Consider the following 17,625-nt stretch of genomic DNA (forward strand, 5'->3'; position numbering starts at 1 on the left):
TAAAAACTATCCTTTATAGTAAAATTAGTATGGTTTTTCATGGTAATAGTTATTGAAAACACATCAATTGTCAAGTGTTTATTTCCACTGGGAAGGCACATAGTATGTAGGAAAACATATAATCTAACCATAAGTGTACATATCAGGCCAGTACATATGTATGTGCACCTACACTTAAATTTGGTAAGCGAATAAGCAGATAATATTTTAAGTTAAAATATATGACATGTTTTAATTTCATGAGGAATATGATTTCGTTCTGAAGATTTTGCAAAATGGGTGTCCCTGTTTTGTTATTTCTTCAAATGTTAAGTGATTTAGTGCACGACTTATGATAATACAGATTATTTGGTAAAAAGAAAAGATTTTGTTTGGTAGTAATACTAGTACATGTAGTAAATATAGTTGAGTTTGAAAAATGGGGGGGGAAACATTTTACCCTGTATTGTAAAGGGAGGGGGGACATTTAAAATACAAAAATTCCAATACCTTCATACATCCTTAAAAAATTAAGTATTGACAATGTAGAAGTCAATATATAATTAAGTCTGAGCAAAGTAAATTTTCAAATTAGTCATCAGACATGAATTTGATAAAGTACAAAAAATGAAGTAACTTGGTAAAAAAAAAAAAAACTTTCATTTTTACAGAAATCAATGTTTATGACTTCAGAAACCTATATGTCAAAATTTGGAATCACTTAAAACAAATTTATAAAAATATGTAAAATAAATTTTTACTCTCAACATTGATTTAATCATCTCATCATCTTGCTACTCCCGATAATGGTCAGGAGTCATACTATGATAGACAACTATAAATATAGACCAGGTGTAGGTCTGAGAGAGCCATTCTCTACACAGGTTTGATATGTACAAATAAAAAGCTGGTATTTACAGTTAAAACTACATGTATCTGCATCTAAAGGTGATTTATGTGGTGCATTTCTTTTGTTACATTGTAAAACATATTTGTGTTACATCTAAGATATTACAAAATCAGGTATTAAAGTGCAATATCACATGCTGTTCAGAGGAAAGTTTTGGTTTAATACACTTCGAACACGATAAACATGATAAATATATTTTGGCCGCAAACAGAGGTATCAAACATCAATTTAGAATATAGATAAACTCAAAATACACTTCTGAAGGACACCTATGGGTGCGGGAATTCTGGCTACATTGCAGACCCATTGGTGGCCTTTGGCTGTTGTGGCTTTGACACATTCCCCATTTCCTTTCTCAATTTTATACAGTGTAAAAAATCTAGATTTTATTGTGGGTTGTTTATGCATTGGTTGATAAGCATGTGTCCAACAGTCAATATTATGTGTATGTGTATTATCGTAGATTATAAAAATTCAATTGAACATGTATTTCTGAGTATTGGAAAATTATTAGGCAAAGCTGTCATATATCAGTTCTGCATGGTCAGGCCTTCATGTCAAGCCTCCTTAATTTACTGATGAAATGCATGCAACCTCGTTAATTTTACAACTATATATCTATAGCTATCACAACATTTTGTATGCATGAAATTAGTTTTGCTTCATTTTATTTCATTTATTTTCAACTAAAAATAACATTGATATAATGGACATATTTCCTCTAAAAAGAACAATAGCATTTAATGATACTGACCTATTCAGCTTCAATGTGAGGCCCGCTAGATATTCTCAATGAAAAGGTTAGAATAAGAAACAAAAATGTCATTATTTTTTATCAGCTATTTGTCTTAACACTATGTTTTTGGGTTAAAACATGTTCAATTGTCATTAGGTGATGATTTTCAATTGCATATACAGTACATACATGACATATACATGTAGAATAACCATACTGTGACATTGTCTGCAAATATAAATTTTATTTTTTTCAACTACAAGCCTTAGAAACAAGTAGAAAGCAAGGTTTTATATGAAATCAATGAAATTTTATTCATAGGCTTGTACTATTTAAAAAAAAGTTAAAGCATGTATCCAATTTGCAATGTTGTTATAATTCTAAATTTCATTATTTATTATAATAGCGCTTTTTCCATTTAACTGTTTGATTAATGTTTGCTTGATCTTGAGTAACAAGTATTTCATGAATATTGAAGGACAATAGTTAAATTGAATAAACCACGTAATTTAAAGTGAAACTTTAAGAGCTGCATTTGGTAAATTGGATTTTTGAAACATTTTCTTTTGTATATAGACATTTAATCAATTCAGAAACTTACGCTTGAGTTTGATTAATGTGATAATAGTTGTTTCTGAAAATATGAGAACAATATTTTATATGAAACTCAATATGACATACATCAAATAATAGAAAAGTAACTTTCAAAGGCGTTGATTCATGTTCTTTGATGAAAATACACATTTATTTGTTTGATTCTTTTTACATGACACTTTATAAAATATCTGTTGTAATAGCAGATATCATATCACACATTTAATATATATTAATGTTGTGAAACTATGGCAAAAATATGTTAAGCGGAAATATAAGTGATAGTGAATAAAATGTCAGAACTTTTAAATCATAGACAATTTAGATAGTTTTATGTACATTCAGTATACAGTATAACATGTAAAAACATTAAAATTTGGTTGGCTGGCACGGTGGGGTAAAAGTGCTTTAGTGGGTTTTTTTCTTCTAAAATTGAATTCATGCAGGGTTTTTGTTTGGGTTTTTTTCTATCAAGTTTGAAAAGGTAAAGAAAGTAATTACTGTTCTTCATTAATGTTCTTAGTGAAGTTAATTAATATTTTATCATTTGAGATTTTTATTTGGTTAGATATTATCAACATGTATATATCATGTACAAATAAGTAAAATAAAATACTCATTGGCAATTTGAACTTTAACATGTTTAACAAAATAAAGCTTGTGTATGTAAAAAGTAATTTTAGAATTATAATATAACATGTTTAACTTCTAAAAAAGTTTAAAATGTGATTAAAAAACCTCTGTTCCTCAGATATAAATGGGAAGGTATGTTGGTTGTTGGAAAATTTCCGAGTGAAATTAAATTTTATACAATATTGCTTTTATAAATGATTACCTGATCATTCACAGGTAACATTCTGTATCCATATAGGATTTCAAACCAATTTTAAAATCATTTAAATTAAAATTACTACAAAATTTGCTTACCTTGAAATTTACAGGATAAATGTAGTATAAGTAAGGTCAGCAAATTAATTACTGTTTGAAATTAGTGGACTTATTCTAGACAAATGCATTAAATTTTACCTTTGATAAAGTAGTTTTGTTGACATTTACTTATGGGTAATTTATTTTTATGGAAGATCTTAAATATTTTGGAGTGCAGGATATTTGTTATTTGTTTATATTTCCCCCATTCCAAGCACAGCTATTGATAAATCTGGTAGTTATTGAAAGTGCTAGCTTTAGACAAAAGAAAAATCTTTTTCAAATTACAATTTCTACTGTAGTATCACTGTAATTGATTGTAAGAAAGCCATCATGTTGAAATAGTGAAATTGACTGCATGAATGAACATAACACGGCCATCTATTATTTTCAATATATTGATGCTTTATTACGTTTGTTGTTAGTTGTGTCTTCTTGTTGATGTTTCACGTCAAAAGTATGAATGGGGCTTAATGGAATAGTAGAACATTGGCTTGGTTTAATACAGGAAATCGACCAATCTTACTTCGTTCGTGTCAAGTTCTTTTCAATATCCTTATGATCTGAAAGAAGTATATTTTGAAATTCATGTGTCAGCATTTATGACTTTGTTTTCATTTCATACTTAGTGACAGCTTATAACAAATGATTTTTTTTATCCCATTACCTCAGATACAGTTGCACCTAAAACTGATGAAGCTTGTAGAAATACAATTTTAATTGACATATCTGATGTATAGTGCTTCTAGGATATTTTTAAAACAATTATTGGATTAATATTTGATGGAAATATACTTCACTTTGATGTAGGCATGAACTCTCACAGGAAGCTCTGCATAAATCGAATTAACAAATTATTTATAAGTGGTGGATATTGAAAAATTTTGTGCTAAGTAATTTCAAACACAACAGCAGTTAAATTTCAAGGATTAATATATATGATCGCATATCATAAGATGAATTTTATATAATTACATAATTCTCTATTAGTTTGAGAAAAAATTCAAGTTGCTCATGATTACATAACTTAATTTTCGTGGGAAAATATTGAAATACAAAATGAAAGGAGCACACCTAGATGTGGAGTCAAATGGAGTTGATGATTTTATGTTTCGTTGACAGTAGTTCTTATAGCCAATGAATTAATTACTACGATTAAATATTCATACAGGTTTTTTTAGCCCTTGGGAATATTCCTAGAATTGAAAGGATGAAAAATTTATATGAGAAATTAATGACCGTTTTACGAGAACTATAGTTACATCAAAATAAAACTTAATAATCACCTGATGAATGCATATTGTTTAACGATTCTGATCATGATCGAAGGAAAAATACATTCAGTTATTATTTATAAATAAAAACATGTGAAATGATTGATTTGATACTCATGCAATCCTTTTCGGAATGTTTATTTAGAATCAAATGAATGTTATTATCATCTATTTACATTGTCTCACACCAATGGAGTCTAACTTGTTTTTGTGCTCTAATTATTGCTAATTAATATGGAAAGGAGCTCATTTTGGAAAAAGCTGTATCAAGGACCAGGAAATAATAAACAAAGGCGGAGTAGTATTCCAACGTCACATTCAGTGCCAACAGCTTTAAATGTCACTGAAAAAATAGGACGAAGGTAATGCTTTCAGTGTTGTCAATATTTTTCTAAAAATTTATGCAAAATTGAGACAGGGTTTTAATGTAATGATTTTTTTTATTCAGTTTACAGTTTTGCTTTTTGTGTGCTCCAGTCATTTTCTTTTTTAAACATTTACATGTTGTATGTTTCATGTTTTATGTACAAATGTGTAAGCACCTTGATCTGTGTTAATCATTGAGAATATTACAGTACATGTAGCACTTATTATTTTTTTGGTGTTAAATCTTTTCATTTGAATTTAAAAGCACACATCTACCACTATTTCACATTTCTAAGACTGCTGTATAAATAAATAGTATTACCTGAATTTTTTTTTGATTTTTTTTTTTTACAAAAATGTATAACTGAAAGTGTAAAAAAGTTGTTATATTCACATTTTTAGGTGATAATCATAAAACAAAAGTCGATAAAAGTCTATGCTTCAACCATAATTCTGATATAATTAGTGTGAACCTGATTTCTATTGGGATTTTATATAATATGGTCATCTTGTCAACTTTGACATGTTAATCCTAGATGTGATGAGATTTTCTATAAAATAAGAATTAAATTGTCAATAAAATTCTGTGAAATTGATCATATTGAATATTTTCTTGATACTTGATAATCAGATAATACTGTTTCAATTTTCTCTTGTAAGTGAGTTTATCAGATTATAACTCATATTAACACAATTTTTATAAGTGTTATATAATGTAGTTCTATTTTGAAATTTGTATTGAACTTTATGTACATTGTACTACATCAACATGTCATGTTAGAACAGTAATTCACTTAATTTCATATCAAACTATTTCACATTTTTTTTTGGAACAGCTTTGTTGTTGTTTCTGAATATATCTTTTTATCTTGGTTTCAATAAATGTAAGAACATTTTCATCCTGTGCTTCTATTCCACAGCATTTGAAACTTTTTACAGTTTAATTTTTTTTTATCGAAATTGAATTAAAAAGTTTATCTGGATAACCACCTTCACATTTTGTTTTCCATGTTCTTGGTTTAACTTATTTTACTTATTTGTGGATGTTTACAATACCATGGTTACAGAGGAAAATTGAAGAGTTTTTCTAATGTTCAAAAGCATAATAACTTCATGTTAAGAAAAGTTTTTGAATAATAAAGGAATTTTCATAAATGAAGTACATGTGCTTGTCCAAAATAGTTCCATGGCTATGATGGGTAAGATAATTTTTTTCTCCCAAAACACAAAAAACATTAAAAATATCCAACACCTAATAACACCATTTAGGGTGAATTCAGGTGTTGCCATTACAATTCTTTTAAAAGTCTTAAAAACTACATGGGTTTTTGTCTGAAATAATCACTTTATCATGTACAATGTATTATATACATATATACATAATATATGTGAAAATAGTTTCTATAGAATTAAAGAAGGTACTCTCAGTCTGCATATTGTATAATGTACATATTTTGTAATTTTTGTACCTTTCAGTAATAACTCTGTACGTGTGATAAACTGATTGTTGACCTTTGTCCAGCGTATCTTGGTATCCGTGATCTGGACAAAATAGACAAGATAAATTAAAGCCTTTCATGAAGTTTTAAAATATCACCACAAAATTGTTACTTAAACTGGACTTGAAAATTGTTTGATTAATAATAACATTTTGAAAACAACATGTTAACATGTATACAAGGTATAGATAAATCCATTCAGTAAACTTTTAATGTTGTTGTGGGACTTTTAGTCTAATCTTCTTGAGATTTAAATTTCAAAGTCAAACTTTGAATAAATCATTCTGGTCATGCTAGACATTGTCAGGGCTTTTATTGCATATTTTAAGTTGTGGACAATAACATGAAAATGGTTAAATTTTGTTTAATTTGAAAAAAAAGTTGGTTTTTATATTGCAGAAATATAATAAAAGAGTATACTGTTTATTTGGTTTCCTAGTCATGCCAGTATCATATTGAGTATGGCATACATATAATTTATCACACTTAAAGGTGTAGAAACTGAATTAGCAATAACAAGGTTTATTTCATCTCTTTTGTCAACACAAATACTTTTACCTCTAAGTTAGTTCTATAACTCATATAAATTGGTGTATATAGCTGATGCATCTTGAATATAGCTTCTTCCATAAAAAGAAAATTTCAGTTTAACTTTTGGGTCAAATAAGTCATTAGGGAAATGTACAAAGCATGGTGTATATATTCATGTGAGTCTGGATAGAGAGTCCCTCTTTCTTTATCCTTAAAATTTTATACATGTACCATTTTCTCTATGATTTTTTTTTATAACCTCTTTTTCTGTTGATTATTTTCTTATTCTGTAAATCTCATTCTTAACTCATTACATTTGTTTGATACATTTTATTCCTATTATGGTGGAAACATTATGCTCATCTAAGTTATTTTGGCCCAAACATTCAAATATTTCAAATTGTATCCAATTAAAAATCATGTTATTATAATAGCGACGTTTTACGCTTCCGCTAATAAATATCTTACCTTTTCCGGAAAAAAAGTATTTATTTCGGAAAAAATAAATGATTACTTTTTTGCAAATAATTAAGGAATACCTGTCAAAAGCAAAACCATAATAAAAAATGAATATTAATTAAGTTAAAGGTCATCATAACATGCAAGTATTTTTAAACTCATCATTAAAATGTATGAAAACGTATGTTCAAAAGTCAGCATTATCTGATATATCTTGATATGAGTTCATAAGTCAGTTGTGGCAGAATATTTGCAGCCAAAACGTGATTGGTAGCGAAAAACTGCTCGTTCAGGGTGCATGAAAAGACTTGGCACCATTCGTTGTTTTCTTTTCTTTGAGGTCAGGAGGTGATGCTTAAATGGTTGGTGGAAATCTCGAATGGCCATGCCCCCATCTATATAAAATTCCAATATATAATCGGCAAACCTCATGCATTTATCGTCAGATAGAGCATAGGCTATTAGTATTTCAATTACAATTTACCAGGTAAATTTAGGGAAAAGTAATAAATACAAATTGCGGAAACGTATACTTTAAATTTGCGTAAACATGGTATTGGGACTTTGAAAAATTAGCGGAAATGCAATACGCCCTATAATAGAATTTTAATTGGGAATAGACACTTTCTGTAAAATACACTGTGTAAATTTTTATAACTGATCACATTAAGAATAAATAATTTTATTGTGTTTTTTTCTCTATTCATTTCAAAATTCCTTGACCCATATTAAATATTAGTTACATATTTTGTTAAAACGATTTCAAACAGTTTGTCTATTTGATCAGATCATAAGTTTACATGGTAGAGATCAATTTGAATAACGTTCAATAATATACAGATTAAATATACATGAGTGTGATACAAATAAAATATGCTTTAAACTTGTAAATATGGATTTTTTTCTATAACCTCAAATTATTTTGTTGTCTAAACATCAAGTTAAAATGAATTTAAGACAAAAATTTGATTATTTTAATATCTATGGGGAGTTCTAATACTATAATGTAATTGTTGTATACTGACGTTTGGTGTATATCGACATATCCAACCTATCCAACCTAAATGTATTGCCACTAAAAATTAAATAAGAGGTTGCATGTTAAAAGATTCAAATGAGTTGAATTATTGACTTGCAAGCCAATAAAACATTTGCGATAATTTTAAGCTTCTTTTCCAGTAAATAGACCAAATTAAAAGTTTTCTGTGATTTTATTTCTTAATTCCGCTTTTATTATAAATGTTTGGAAAATGACTGTCTGCAGTGTTTTTGGAGGTTATCTAGATGGATTATTGTCTTTAATACACATAAAACAGTTCAGAAAGTTTGTTTCTTCATTTATATAATTATGAAGGAAAAACAATGTTTAATATACAAATCATGTATTTCTATCATGGTTTGTTTTGCAAAAAAACAAAAACTTATGAAGCTCATGTAGAAAGTAAATTATTTTTAAACTGAATAATCCATCAAAATTTATTTTTTTTACATTAAACCCAAATTGATTTATAAATCATAACATTTATAAATATCAAAACTAAGCAATTTCATAAATAATAAATGAAATAATCAATAGGTAGTTAATGAAAGAATTATTGACAATATGAATCTTCAAAACTTGCATAAAACAATTAAATGGTAAGTCAATTCACTTATAATTATAAACAACCATATGGCATGAGTTTTTATGTTTGTCTTTATATTTGTACATGTATTAGTTTATAGAACTGTTTGAAATTAAAACCTAAAGCTCCTAGTCTCTGTTAAAACAGACTTTAATGAGAGACTAATACATTCATATGTGAAGCTAGGTAATCTACATCATTAGCACTTAATTAGTAAAATAGTCCTGAGCTAGTTGCTTTCCATGTAATTTTACATGAAATCTGTATGGATTTTCTCTATGTTATTTTGTATCAACTGTTATAATAAGCAGTCAACACTTGGTGAAATGAAGTACTAATGTATAGGACATACTTTTTTCCATCCTACACATGCTTTTGTGGAACTGATGTAACAAAAGCACCCTATTGAACAACAGCATTAGAATTCTGATCTGGTACCTCTTGTACTATTCTAATTTTTGTGCAAACTAGATTTATAACATAATCATGGTAATTTGGAAAGTGTTTTTGTAGTAATCCTGCATGCAGTTTATGAATTGTCATGCAGTCATACATGTATACAGAACAACAGCATTATAATTTCGCTCTGGTACCAAGTTCTTATTTTTATGCAAACTAGGTTTCTAACAAAATTTGGAAACAATTGTTGAAGTACATGTAGTAAGTTTATGAACTTGATGGCATTACATACAGATACGAGTGACTTAGAAAACTGAAAAAAATGTAGTTTTATTCGATTTTTCTAGTAAATTTTTATCAATGTACATGTAGGTAGTAAGGGTTAAGAACAATGACTACGTATAAGTCCAGACCATACACAAGGACAGAATGGTATGACCGGTCTAATGAGTATACCTCTCCAACTCCAAGGTAAGGGTAGAGGCATGGCTATAGTGTGTGCTAGATGTTGCAGTTTTGATCATGTTGCAGTGAAGCACCCACACATCTGAATGCAATATCAAGTATTAGCTGAAACTTAACTAGATTTCAGCTTGTATGCTCATAGATATTGTCATAGTTTTAAATTAACTTTGAATTTTTTGGAAAACTAAGAATTTTCTCCCAACAGAAAAGATTACCTTAGATGTATTTGGCAAAACCTCTCTGAATTTTTAATTCTTGAACACTCTTCAACCTGTCAACTTCGTAGTTTATTTGGCCTTTGAACTTAGAATTAATCGTCACTGATGAATAATTTGTAGTTAAAACGTACTTCTGGTGAACATCATTTTAATCCTGGTATCTATAATGAGTTTATTTTAATTAGGAAAGAAATTCTTCATAGAAATGATTTATACTGTTGTGCATGCACAGTACGGAATGCATGTCTGTAAGTTTAATTAAGTATTCTTATTTGGTACAGAGATTAAAGTATTCCAGAAATAAGTTTAATGTCTATTTTTGAAGTATCATTTAGGCTTCTATTGATAGGTTTCTTAGTACTAATTTAAAGACAAAAATAGATAGAAAAAAATGTTTTCATGATAAATTAAAGAAAAAATATGACACTGGAGATTGGTTTTCCATGTGACACATGGAATATGGACAATGAATTTTTTGGGAACATATTGATCATTTCTTAAACTAATTCATATAATAGCACACCCATATAAAACACAGAATGCAGTTGATTTGTTGCACATGAATGATACATTTTGATGCTCTTATAATAATACAATACCCAAAACAACAAATAACTGCAGTATACTAAAATTTGGAAAGTTTAATTATATAAAGAATGGGCAGTAAAAAAAAGACAAGTATGTGTATTATGACATGCTTTATTTTACTCAACACTGTATTAGGACGAGGTCATACAATGTATGACTTAAATTTATTTCTTATGTGCCATTTGTGGTCTCTGCTTTAAATCAATAAAACATGTTTAAACTGAACCAAGCATACACTGGATAGGCTGGACAGGCACTTGAACAACGTGCAGATGTTTGACAGAAATCGTCAAACTTATTCATTAAATTTTTCTAGAATGTTGTAGAGCTTGACATATTATACATGTATATCCTTTTGTCTATAATAAATTTCTTTTTTGGTGCTTTTGTTGGTTTGGTGTTGCAGCATCTCCAGGTATCAGAATATACAAAGAATTAACTCTTTACTTATTTAATCTGTCTTTTCCAAATAAGTCTCTTGTCCATAAGACAGTAATAATGCCTATTGGGTTCAGTTCAGGCATATACTCACTAGTTCATTTTGACCATCAATATATATAAGCTTAACACTTAAGTGCCAGACTTACATATTAGAAAAGCAAATATAGATTTTAATGTTTTGTTTCTATTTGTTGATTTAGGTAAAAGGTAGATTTTAGCAGTTTTGTAAGCATTTGTAATATCTTTAAACCTGATTTTGAAGAAAAATTTAGACTAGTACATGTAGTATGTAAACAAATTTGCAGACGCTATTGAAAATTAAATAATAGCTTTCCAATATGAAATAAGATAATCAATTTCTGGCCAGTCCTAGTTTGATTTTTCTTGAAAATTTTCGATATGTTTAGTTGTTGATTGTACATGTATTAGATATCAGAAGCTTTAAGTTAAATTATTGATACTAGAGTTTGTCACATTATGTGATTGTTTTCTGGATCATATTCTTTGCCATTGTAAAAGAATAGATATTTATTTTTCTATGCATTATAATTTGCAGCATGTACTTAAATGGCACCAAAGAGAATTTGTTTGAATGGAATAAAATCAAACAAAAACATATTATTTCTATTGTTAAATTTTTCAATTGATATTTCATATACCGGTAGATCAATGCTCTGACATACATGTCTGAACTAAGAACAGGTTATTGCAGCTTATTAAGAGAACAAGATTTTTTTGCTTTATTTTGCTAGTTTGTTTCCTGGATTCCAAGATAATGAGAATCGTCATTGTAACATTACATTTTTTCCAAAAAATTATACAGTTTGCAAGAATTCAAGATAAGTGTTAAAAGAATTGTTACTGTTTGTAGTTTTTCTGAAGAAAATGAAGAATTTATCTTTTATGGAAGCATGATTTTTTTTTCCTACACAGAAATTATTAAGTTCAAATGACCATAATGTAATAATATAATCATTATAAAAGAGATAAATTTGAACTTTTTAAAACTGGAATAAAGACTGAATATGCTTCTATAATTTTACATTTTATCAATATTTAAATAAATAGAAAAAGATTTGATAAAAAAATTTATGTCAGACATCACTCATACAATAAATTTAAATTTCATTTCATAAATTAGGATAGCAAATTCAGAAGGTTTTTAATGTTTACTTATGTGTTAGATATATATCATTAACTTAAGATCTTTATATGTTCAACATGAAATAATTGTAAATATTGTAACTTGTCAGTTTTTAGACATTTAAATTTCTAATTTTATAGGTTTATGATCTTGCACTGTTCAAATTATTAGATTTATCTAAGATACAAGGTAACATTTGGTAGGAATTAGGTAATTTTACCTGATAATACTTAAAATATTTCTGACAAATCGTAAAACACCGATATGGCATACATGATATCTTAGATTTGAAGATTTCCCCAAAAAGAACTTGGTCCTTCTTTTAACTGCCATGTATACTTTCAGCTAAATTATTGTCAAATATTTTACATATAACCAAATATTTAAATGATAGCACATGCAATACCAAATAAAATGGTTAATTACATTGATTCATGTGCAATGTTTAAAACAATGCATTGTAGTTCCAAACCAGACCACAATTTTCAATAATTTTTTGCATCGTTTTTTCAAATAGATATAACTCAAATTATGATATCTCAAATTATAAAAAATTACATTCTAATGAGAAAATATATATCTAACCTCCCCTGAGGATGAATTCTAGTTTATGAGTTTATTTGAAATGTAATAGAATTTTAAATTTCTCAGACCTTATGCAAATATAACTTTTTCTAATGGAAAATCAATAAGAATAGCTATATTTTTCCAGTGTTTATAGCCAATGAAATCAATGAAGCAGGTTTAGTACTGTTGGTTAAGAGAGTGGAAATTATCGACTTTGAACTTATCCTGTTTAGCGAGAAATGACTTTGTTTAGTTGTTTCCAATGACATATAAATGATTTCTTCTGATGATTATAGGAATCGCACAGTAATTGTTGCTTCATCAAATATTAATGTGTTAATTTCTTAATCTTTTGATGTATGGTACAAAAAGGTTGACATCATGATGGACGGAAATCAATTTTAATGATTTGGAACATTTTCTTTAATTTGTTTATTTAAATTAACAGGATGGAGAAAGAAGCTCAATCATCACCCAGGTATATTTATTAGTCTCCAGAGGTTGATTTTTGTTTTGCTTATATTTAATTTTGTATGATCATATAGATATAGTTAATGGCATTGATAAATTTTTTATTTTGAAAAATGAAGTGTAATATTCCTTATCCTCTTTTAGTTGTGGTCTGAAATCTGTTTCCCGCTTGAAAAGATATTTTTCTACACTTAATAGAAAGTCACATGAATGAGTGATACTGAAAAAAAATGTGAATTTGGTTGGCTTATCCTCAGATCCTGCAATGTGAAACAAATATCATGAAATATGACTATTTGTTAGGTCAAAAGTATATACTTTACTTCATGCCATCTAATATATGTAATTCCTCAGTATGGTATGAAAAGGTTGGCAGCATGGACGTGGATCAATTTTAATAATGTGGAAAATTTTCTTTAATTTGTTTATTAATTGACAGGATGGAGAATGAAGCTAAATCATCACCCAGGTATATTTATTAGTCTCCAAAGGTTGATTTTTAATTTGCTTTTTATAATTTTGTTTGATGATATAGATGTAATTAATGGCGTTGATGATTTTTTTATTTTGAAAAATGGAGCGTTATATTTATTTTTCTCTTATAGTCGTGGTCTGAAATCTTTTTTTTGCTTGAAAAGATATTTCTCAGATAACATAGAACATATAGTGGGATATGAATAAGTGATACTAATAATGTGTCAAATTGGTTGGCCTATCCTGCAATGTGAACCAAATTGGTTATTTGTTATGTCAATGATAACCTTCAAATGTAAAAAAAAATCAACATAGCATTGGACAAAAGTAATTTCTTCTCAAACATAAGAAGAACCCTACTTGTCAAAGTTGCTTCCATTCTAAAGCTTTAAAAAAACAACCTTATAATCATTTAATGCTAATGTCGCATGCCAAATTAAGGCAACCTTAAGTTAAATTTAACACCAAACTGTATGGATGCCAAAGATATGAAGAATATTTCTTTAATCTTTTATACAATAATGAGAATGTTTGCCATTTTGGGAACGGCGGTGTGATATCAACTTTAGTTTTTAATTTTTGATTTAAAAATAAACATGCTAATTGTCTCTTATATCCATAAAGTCCAATTTGTCCATCAGTTGTTTGGTATTCCTTTATCTATTTTGTTTTAACCATCTTTATTTTAAGTGTTTTATAGTTGGTATGCATTATTTAGAAATTATGATTTGTAATGTTTGACAGTTTGATTTAGAAGTGTTCATAGGTGTTCTATTAAGAATACAGAAAACACTAGAAATGCTGTTTGACCCATTAAGACTCTCCCTGCAATATTGAATATCATTGGGTTATCTCCACCTTGTACACAATAAATTGTTATCAGCAATCAAAGAAACATATTTTTAATCATAGGAACAAAACGAAAGTATATGTACTATTAACTTATAAAAAACTAAAAATAATCATATATGATGCATTATGTAAATGGAGAATCTATGGCAGACTTGCTTATATATACTTCTTATTTTCAATTGTAAACTTTCAATTTTTCAGTAATACAGTTTCATGTTTGCAATAATAAAAACTTGTATTCTGTGTAACACTATTCATAATAACTGAACCGGGTAGTGATTTTTCACAATTTTTTTGTAAATTTTTGTCATTTCAGTATTTTATTGTTATATTGAATTTTTCTCTGTAGGCCACCAGTACAGTTCCAAAGCAAGTATCCATCTTTGCCTGACATATCACCTAGACACATGGATGGCCAACTGGTTCCTGTTTTTAAAAGAAAAGCTAGTCCAATAATAAGAAATAATTCAGACATGGAACCAGAAGAAAGAATTAGACAGTTAGAAATGCGAGTTGCAGTGTCAGAAAAATCAAATCGTGCTTTGTTAGAAGAGGTGCTAAGACTTCAAGGTGACCTTAAAGGGACGACCCGACATAATGACGATATGCTACGTGAAGAACAAAGTGCAAGACGAAACATTGAAAATGCTATCACTGTCAGTAATGAACTTATTCAACATCTAGGTTCTAGAATAAAAGAAGCTGAACACAAACTTGATGATGAACGGTTGGCATTAAGTTCACTTGTTAATCATACGAAAGGCGTTGAACAGGCTGTTAAAAGTAGTCAGCAAGAACTGGTCACCAAAAAAGATGTTCAATCGTCAAGGTAAACTGTTATTTACATCTCCTTAAAAGTGTAGAGTGGGGTGCTCATTTTCGCCACATCTTTCCATGTTTTCTACAGTTTATGGTCAGGTCTAAATGTTTTTGAAGTATACTGATACTTCTATATGAGGATAACTTCAATTGCAAAATACTCTTAAGCTTGAAAACTGGTTTGTTTGAAAAAAATCATCTGAAAAAATAGATTAAAGGGTGTATGAAATTTCCGGATGTTTTGTCAATGGGGGACTCATATTCACCGGTTTTACACATCTATTTAAAACCAAATAACCGCAGCTTTTAACAATTTTTATCAAATCAATTGCATTATAGATGAATAGCAGACATTTCAAAGGTGTAAAGAATTCAAAATTAGGGCATTCAGTCAAATATTTACTTAGAAATACTTCTTTGAAATCGTGTTTTTTATTCAGGAAATTGTCCGAAAATCCTTGTCCGTTTTTCGGTCATTTACGGTAGAAGTCGCAATTTTGTATCAGTTTAAAAAAATATCATATTTGTTATAAAAATATAAATTACCGGTACATTTCTTCCATTTCAGCCATCCTTTGAAGTTTTTACACCTAAAAATCCTAAAACGGCGAAATTGTGTCCCTGGCGAAAATGAGCACCCCACTCTACATTTCTTTAAAGTAATATTTTGAATGCATGTAGATAATTTTTGCATTATGAACATGTTTGAGTAAAAAAAACCATAGTCAAATATTGATTTCACATTAAAAGAAAAAAATGTATGATTAAGCTTATGGTTTTTCAAAACTACCTCTTAAGTAAATGTAGCATTAGCATAATTGTGTTCACATAATGAAATATATGCTATATTCAGTTCTGAAAACATTGCTCCATATGAAAAAAAAATGTTACATATTAAACAAGAGTAATTTACCTTTGGTGATTAGATTGCAGAATACTTTATTCAAATGAGAGTACAAATTTTAAAAGTTTGGAAAAAAAGAAAACAAACAAGGCGAGAGGCTAAAATGGCATATCTTCAAACATATCAATGCAATATCATTCTGCATTTATGTTTTGTTGTTTGTTTGTGTCACTAAACCATGAATAAATATTTTCAGATTACAGGATGTGCGGACAGATTTAGATGAAGTATTGCAATCAAAAGCACAATTAGAACGGGTAACAATACAAATGGCAGACGACATCAGAAATTTAAAAATGAGAGTGGAGCAGCATACTAACACCTTTGCTACAGTATCAACAGACCTCAAAAATAAGTCAAAGAAATTAGAAGACGACAATAGATTGCAGGTAATTAAATCTGATTGTTTTTGTAAGTCATGAAAATAATTAAGTTACTTTTCATGATTTACTGAACATAGTTTTATATTGTACAAGATTTATCTAGAGTGAACTATTCTTGAAACAGAGTTATCTCCCATCATCAGTTGTTTATGTTAGTTCTTACTGTAAAGAGTAGTTGTGACTGCTACCTCAGATTAAAAGTTGAACGTCATCTGATTTTAATTATACATGAAAAATAGTCTCATGTTCATTGAACCTATTTGATTTAAAAAAAACAGGCATGTAAATTGATCACTCAGTGGAGATAGAAATCCATTTGTTTACATCAAATAAGTCAAAAGATATCGACAAGGGTTTTTCAAAAGACAAATGTAAAGACATATAGCATTTTATATTGACATCAGTTCTGTGGTATGATAGCAAATGAGTCAACTACACATCAGCACAAAATGCAACAAGTAGAGTTCGTTGTCAGCCTGCAAAAATGAGCAAAAGCCATACGGAATAGTAGTCTTTTTAGATACATTTTCTAAAATACATATATTTGATGTTAGTAGTACTATCTAAGTCAGACATATATTTGATGTTAGTAGTACTATCTAAGTCGGACATATATTGGATGTTAGTCATACTATCTAAGTCGGACATATATTGGATGTTAGTCATATTAATTGGACATATATTAAATGTTAGTTGTACTATCTAAGTCTATCTTTCTTTATAATCATGATAACATTATAATTATTGCATGCAGACAGAAGAGGTAACTAGCCTTAGAGTAGTAGATTTCAAACCTACAGTAGATATTGTTAAAAACGTTAAACAGATTTTTTTATCCCATTTTTTATCCCAAACCTTGAAATAAGTATATATTTAATAAACTTATATTCCTTTTTTCATTCTTTTGTCTTAAGTAGAGAATAAAAAAGTCAAATGCAATTCGCCATTTATAAAACTACAAAAATAGAACTTCTATGAATTAAATTTTCTATGCTTACAT

The 17,625-nt window shown here is 28.4% G+C and overlaps 1 protein-coding gene across 10 annotated transcripts in view; it reads left to right on the plus strand.

The window, feature by feature from the left end:
- Positions 1-17,625, plus strand: part of LOC134725188 (coiled-coil domain-containing protein 154-like) — a 49,086-nt gene that overhangs the window by 414 nt on the left and 31,047 nt on the right. For 5 of the 10 annotated variants that reach the window (XM_063588811.1, XM_063588807.1, XM_063588817.1 and 2 more), the window contains exons 2-4: positions 4,663-4,782; positions 14,869-15,348; positions 16,439-16,631. In XM_063588811.1, the coding sequence (XP_063444881.1) occupies positions 4,663-4,782; positions 14,869-15,348; positions 16,439-16,631 (793 nt within the window). Of the gene's footprint in view, positions 1-4,662; positions 4,783-9,671; positions 9,771-13,170; positions 13,201-13,632; positions 13,663-14,868; positions 15,349-16,438; positions 16,632-17,625 lie in introns of all 10 variants that reach the window. The other 5 variants (XM_063588812.1, XM_063588813.1, XM_063588814.1 and 2 more) reach the window with 5 other exon arrangements.

Source organism: Mytilus trossulus, chromosome 7 (assembly GCF_036588685.1).
Source record: "Mytilus trossulus isolate FHL-02 chromosome 7, PNRI_Mtr1.1.1.hap1, whole genome shotgun sequence".
Lineage (NCBI taxonomy): Eukaryota > Metazoa > Mollusca > Bivalvia > Mytilida > Mytilidae > Mytilus > Mytilus trossulus.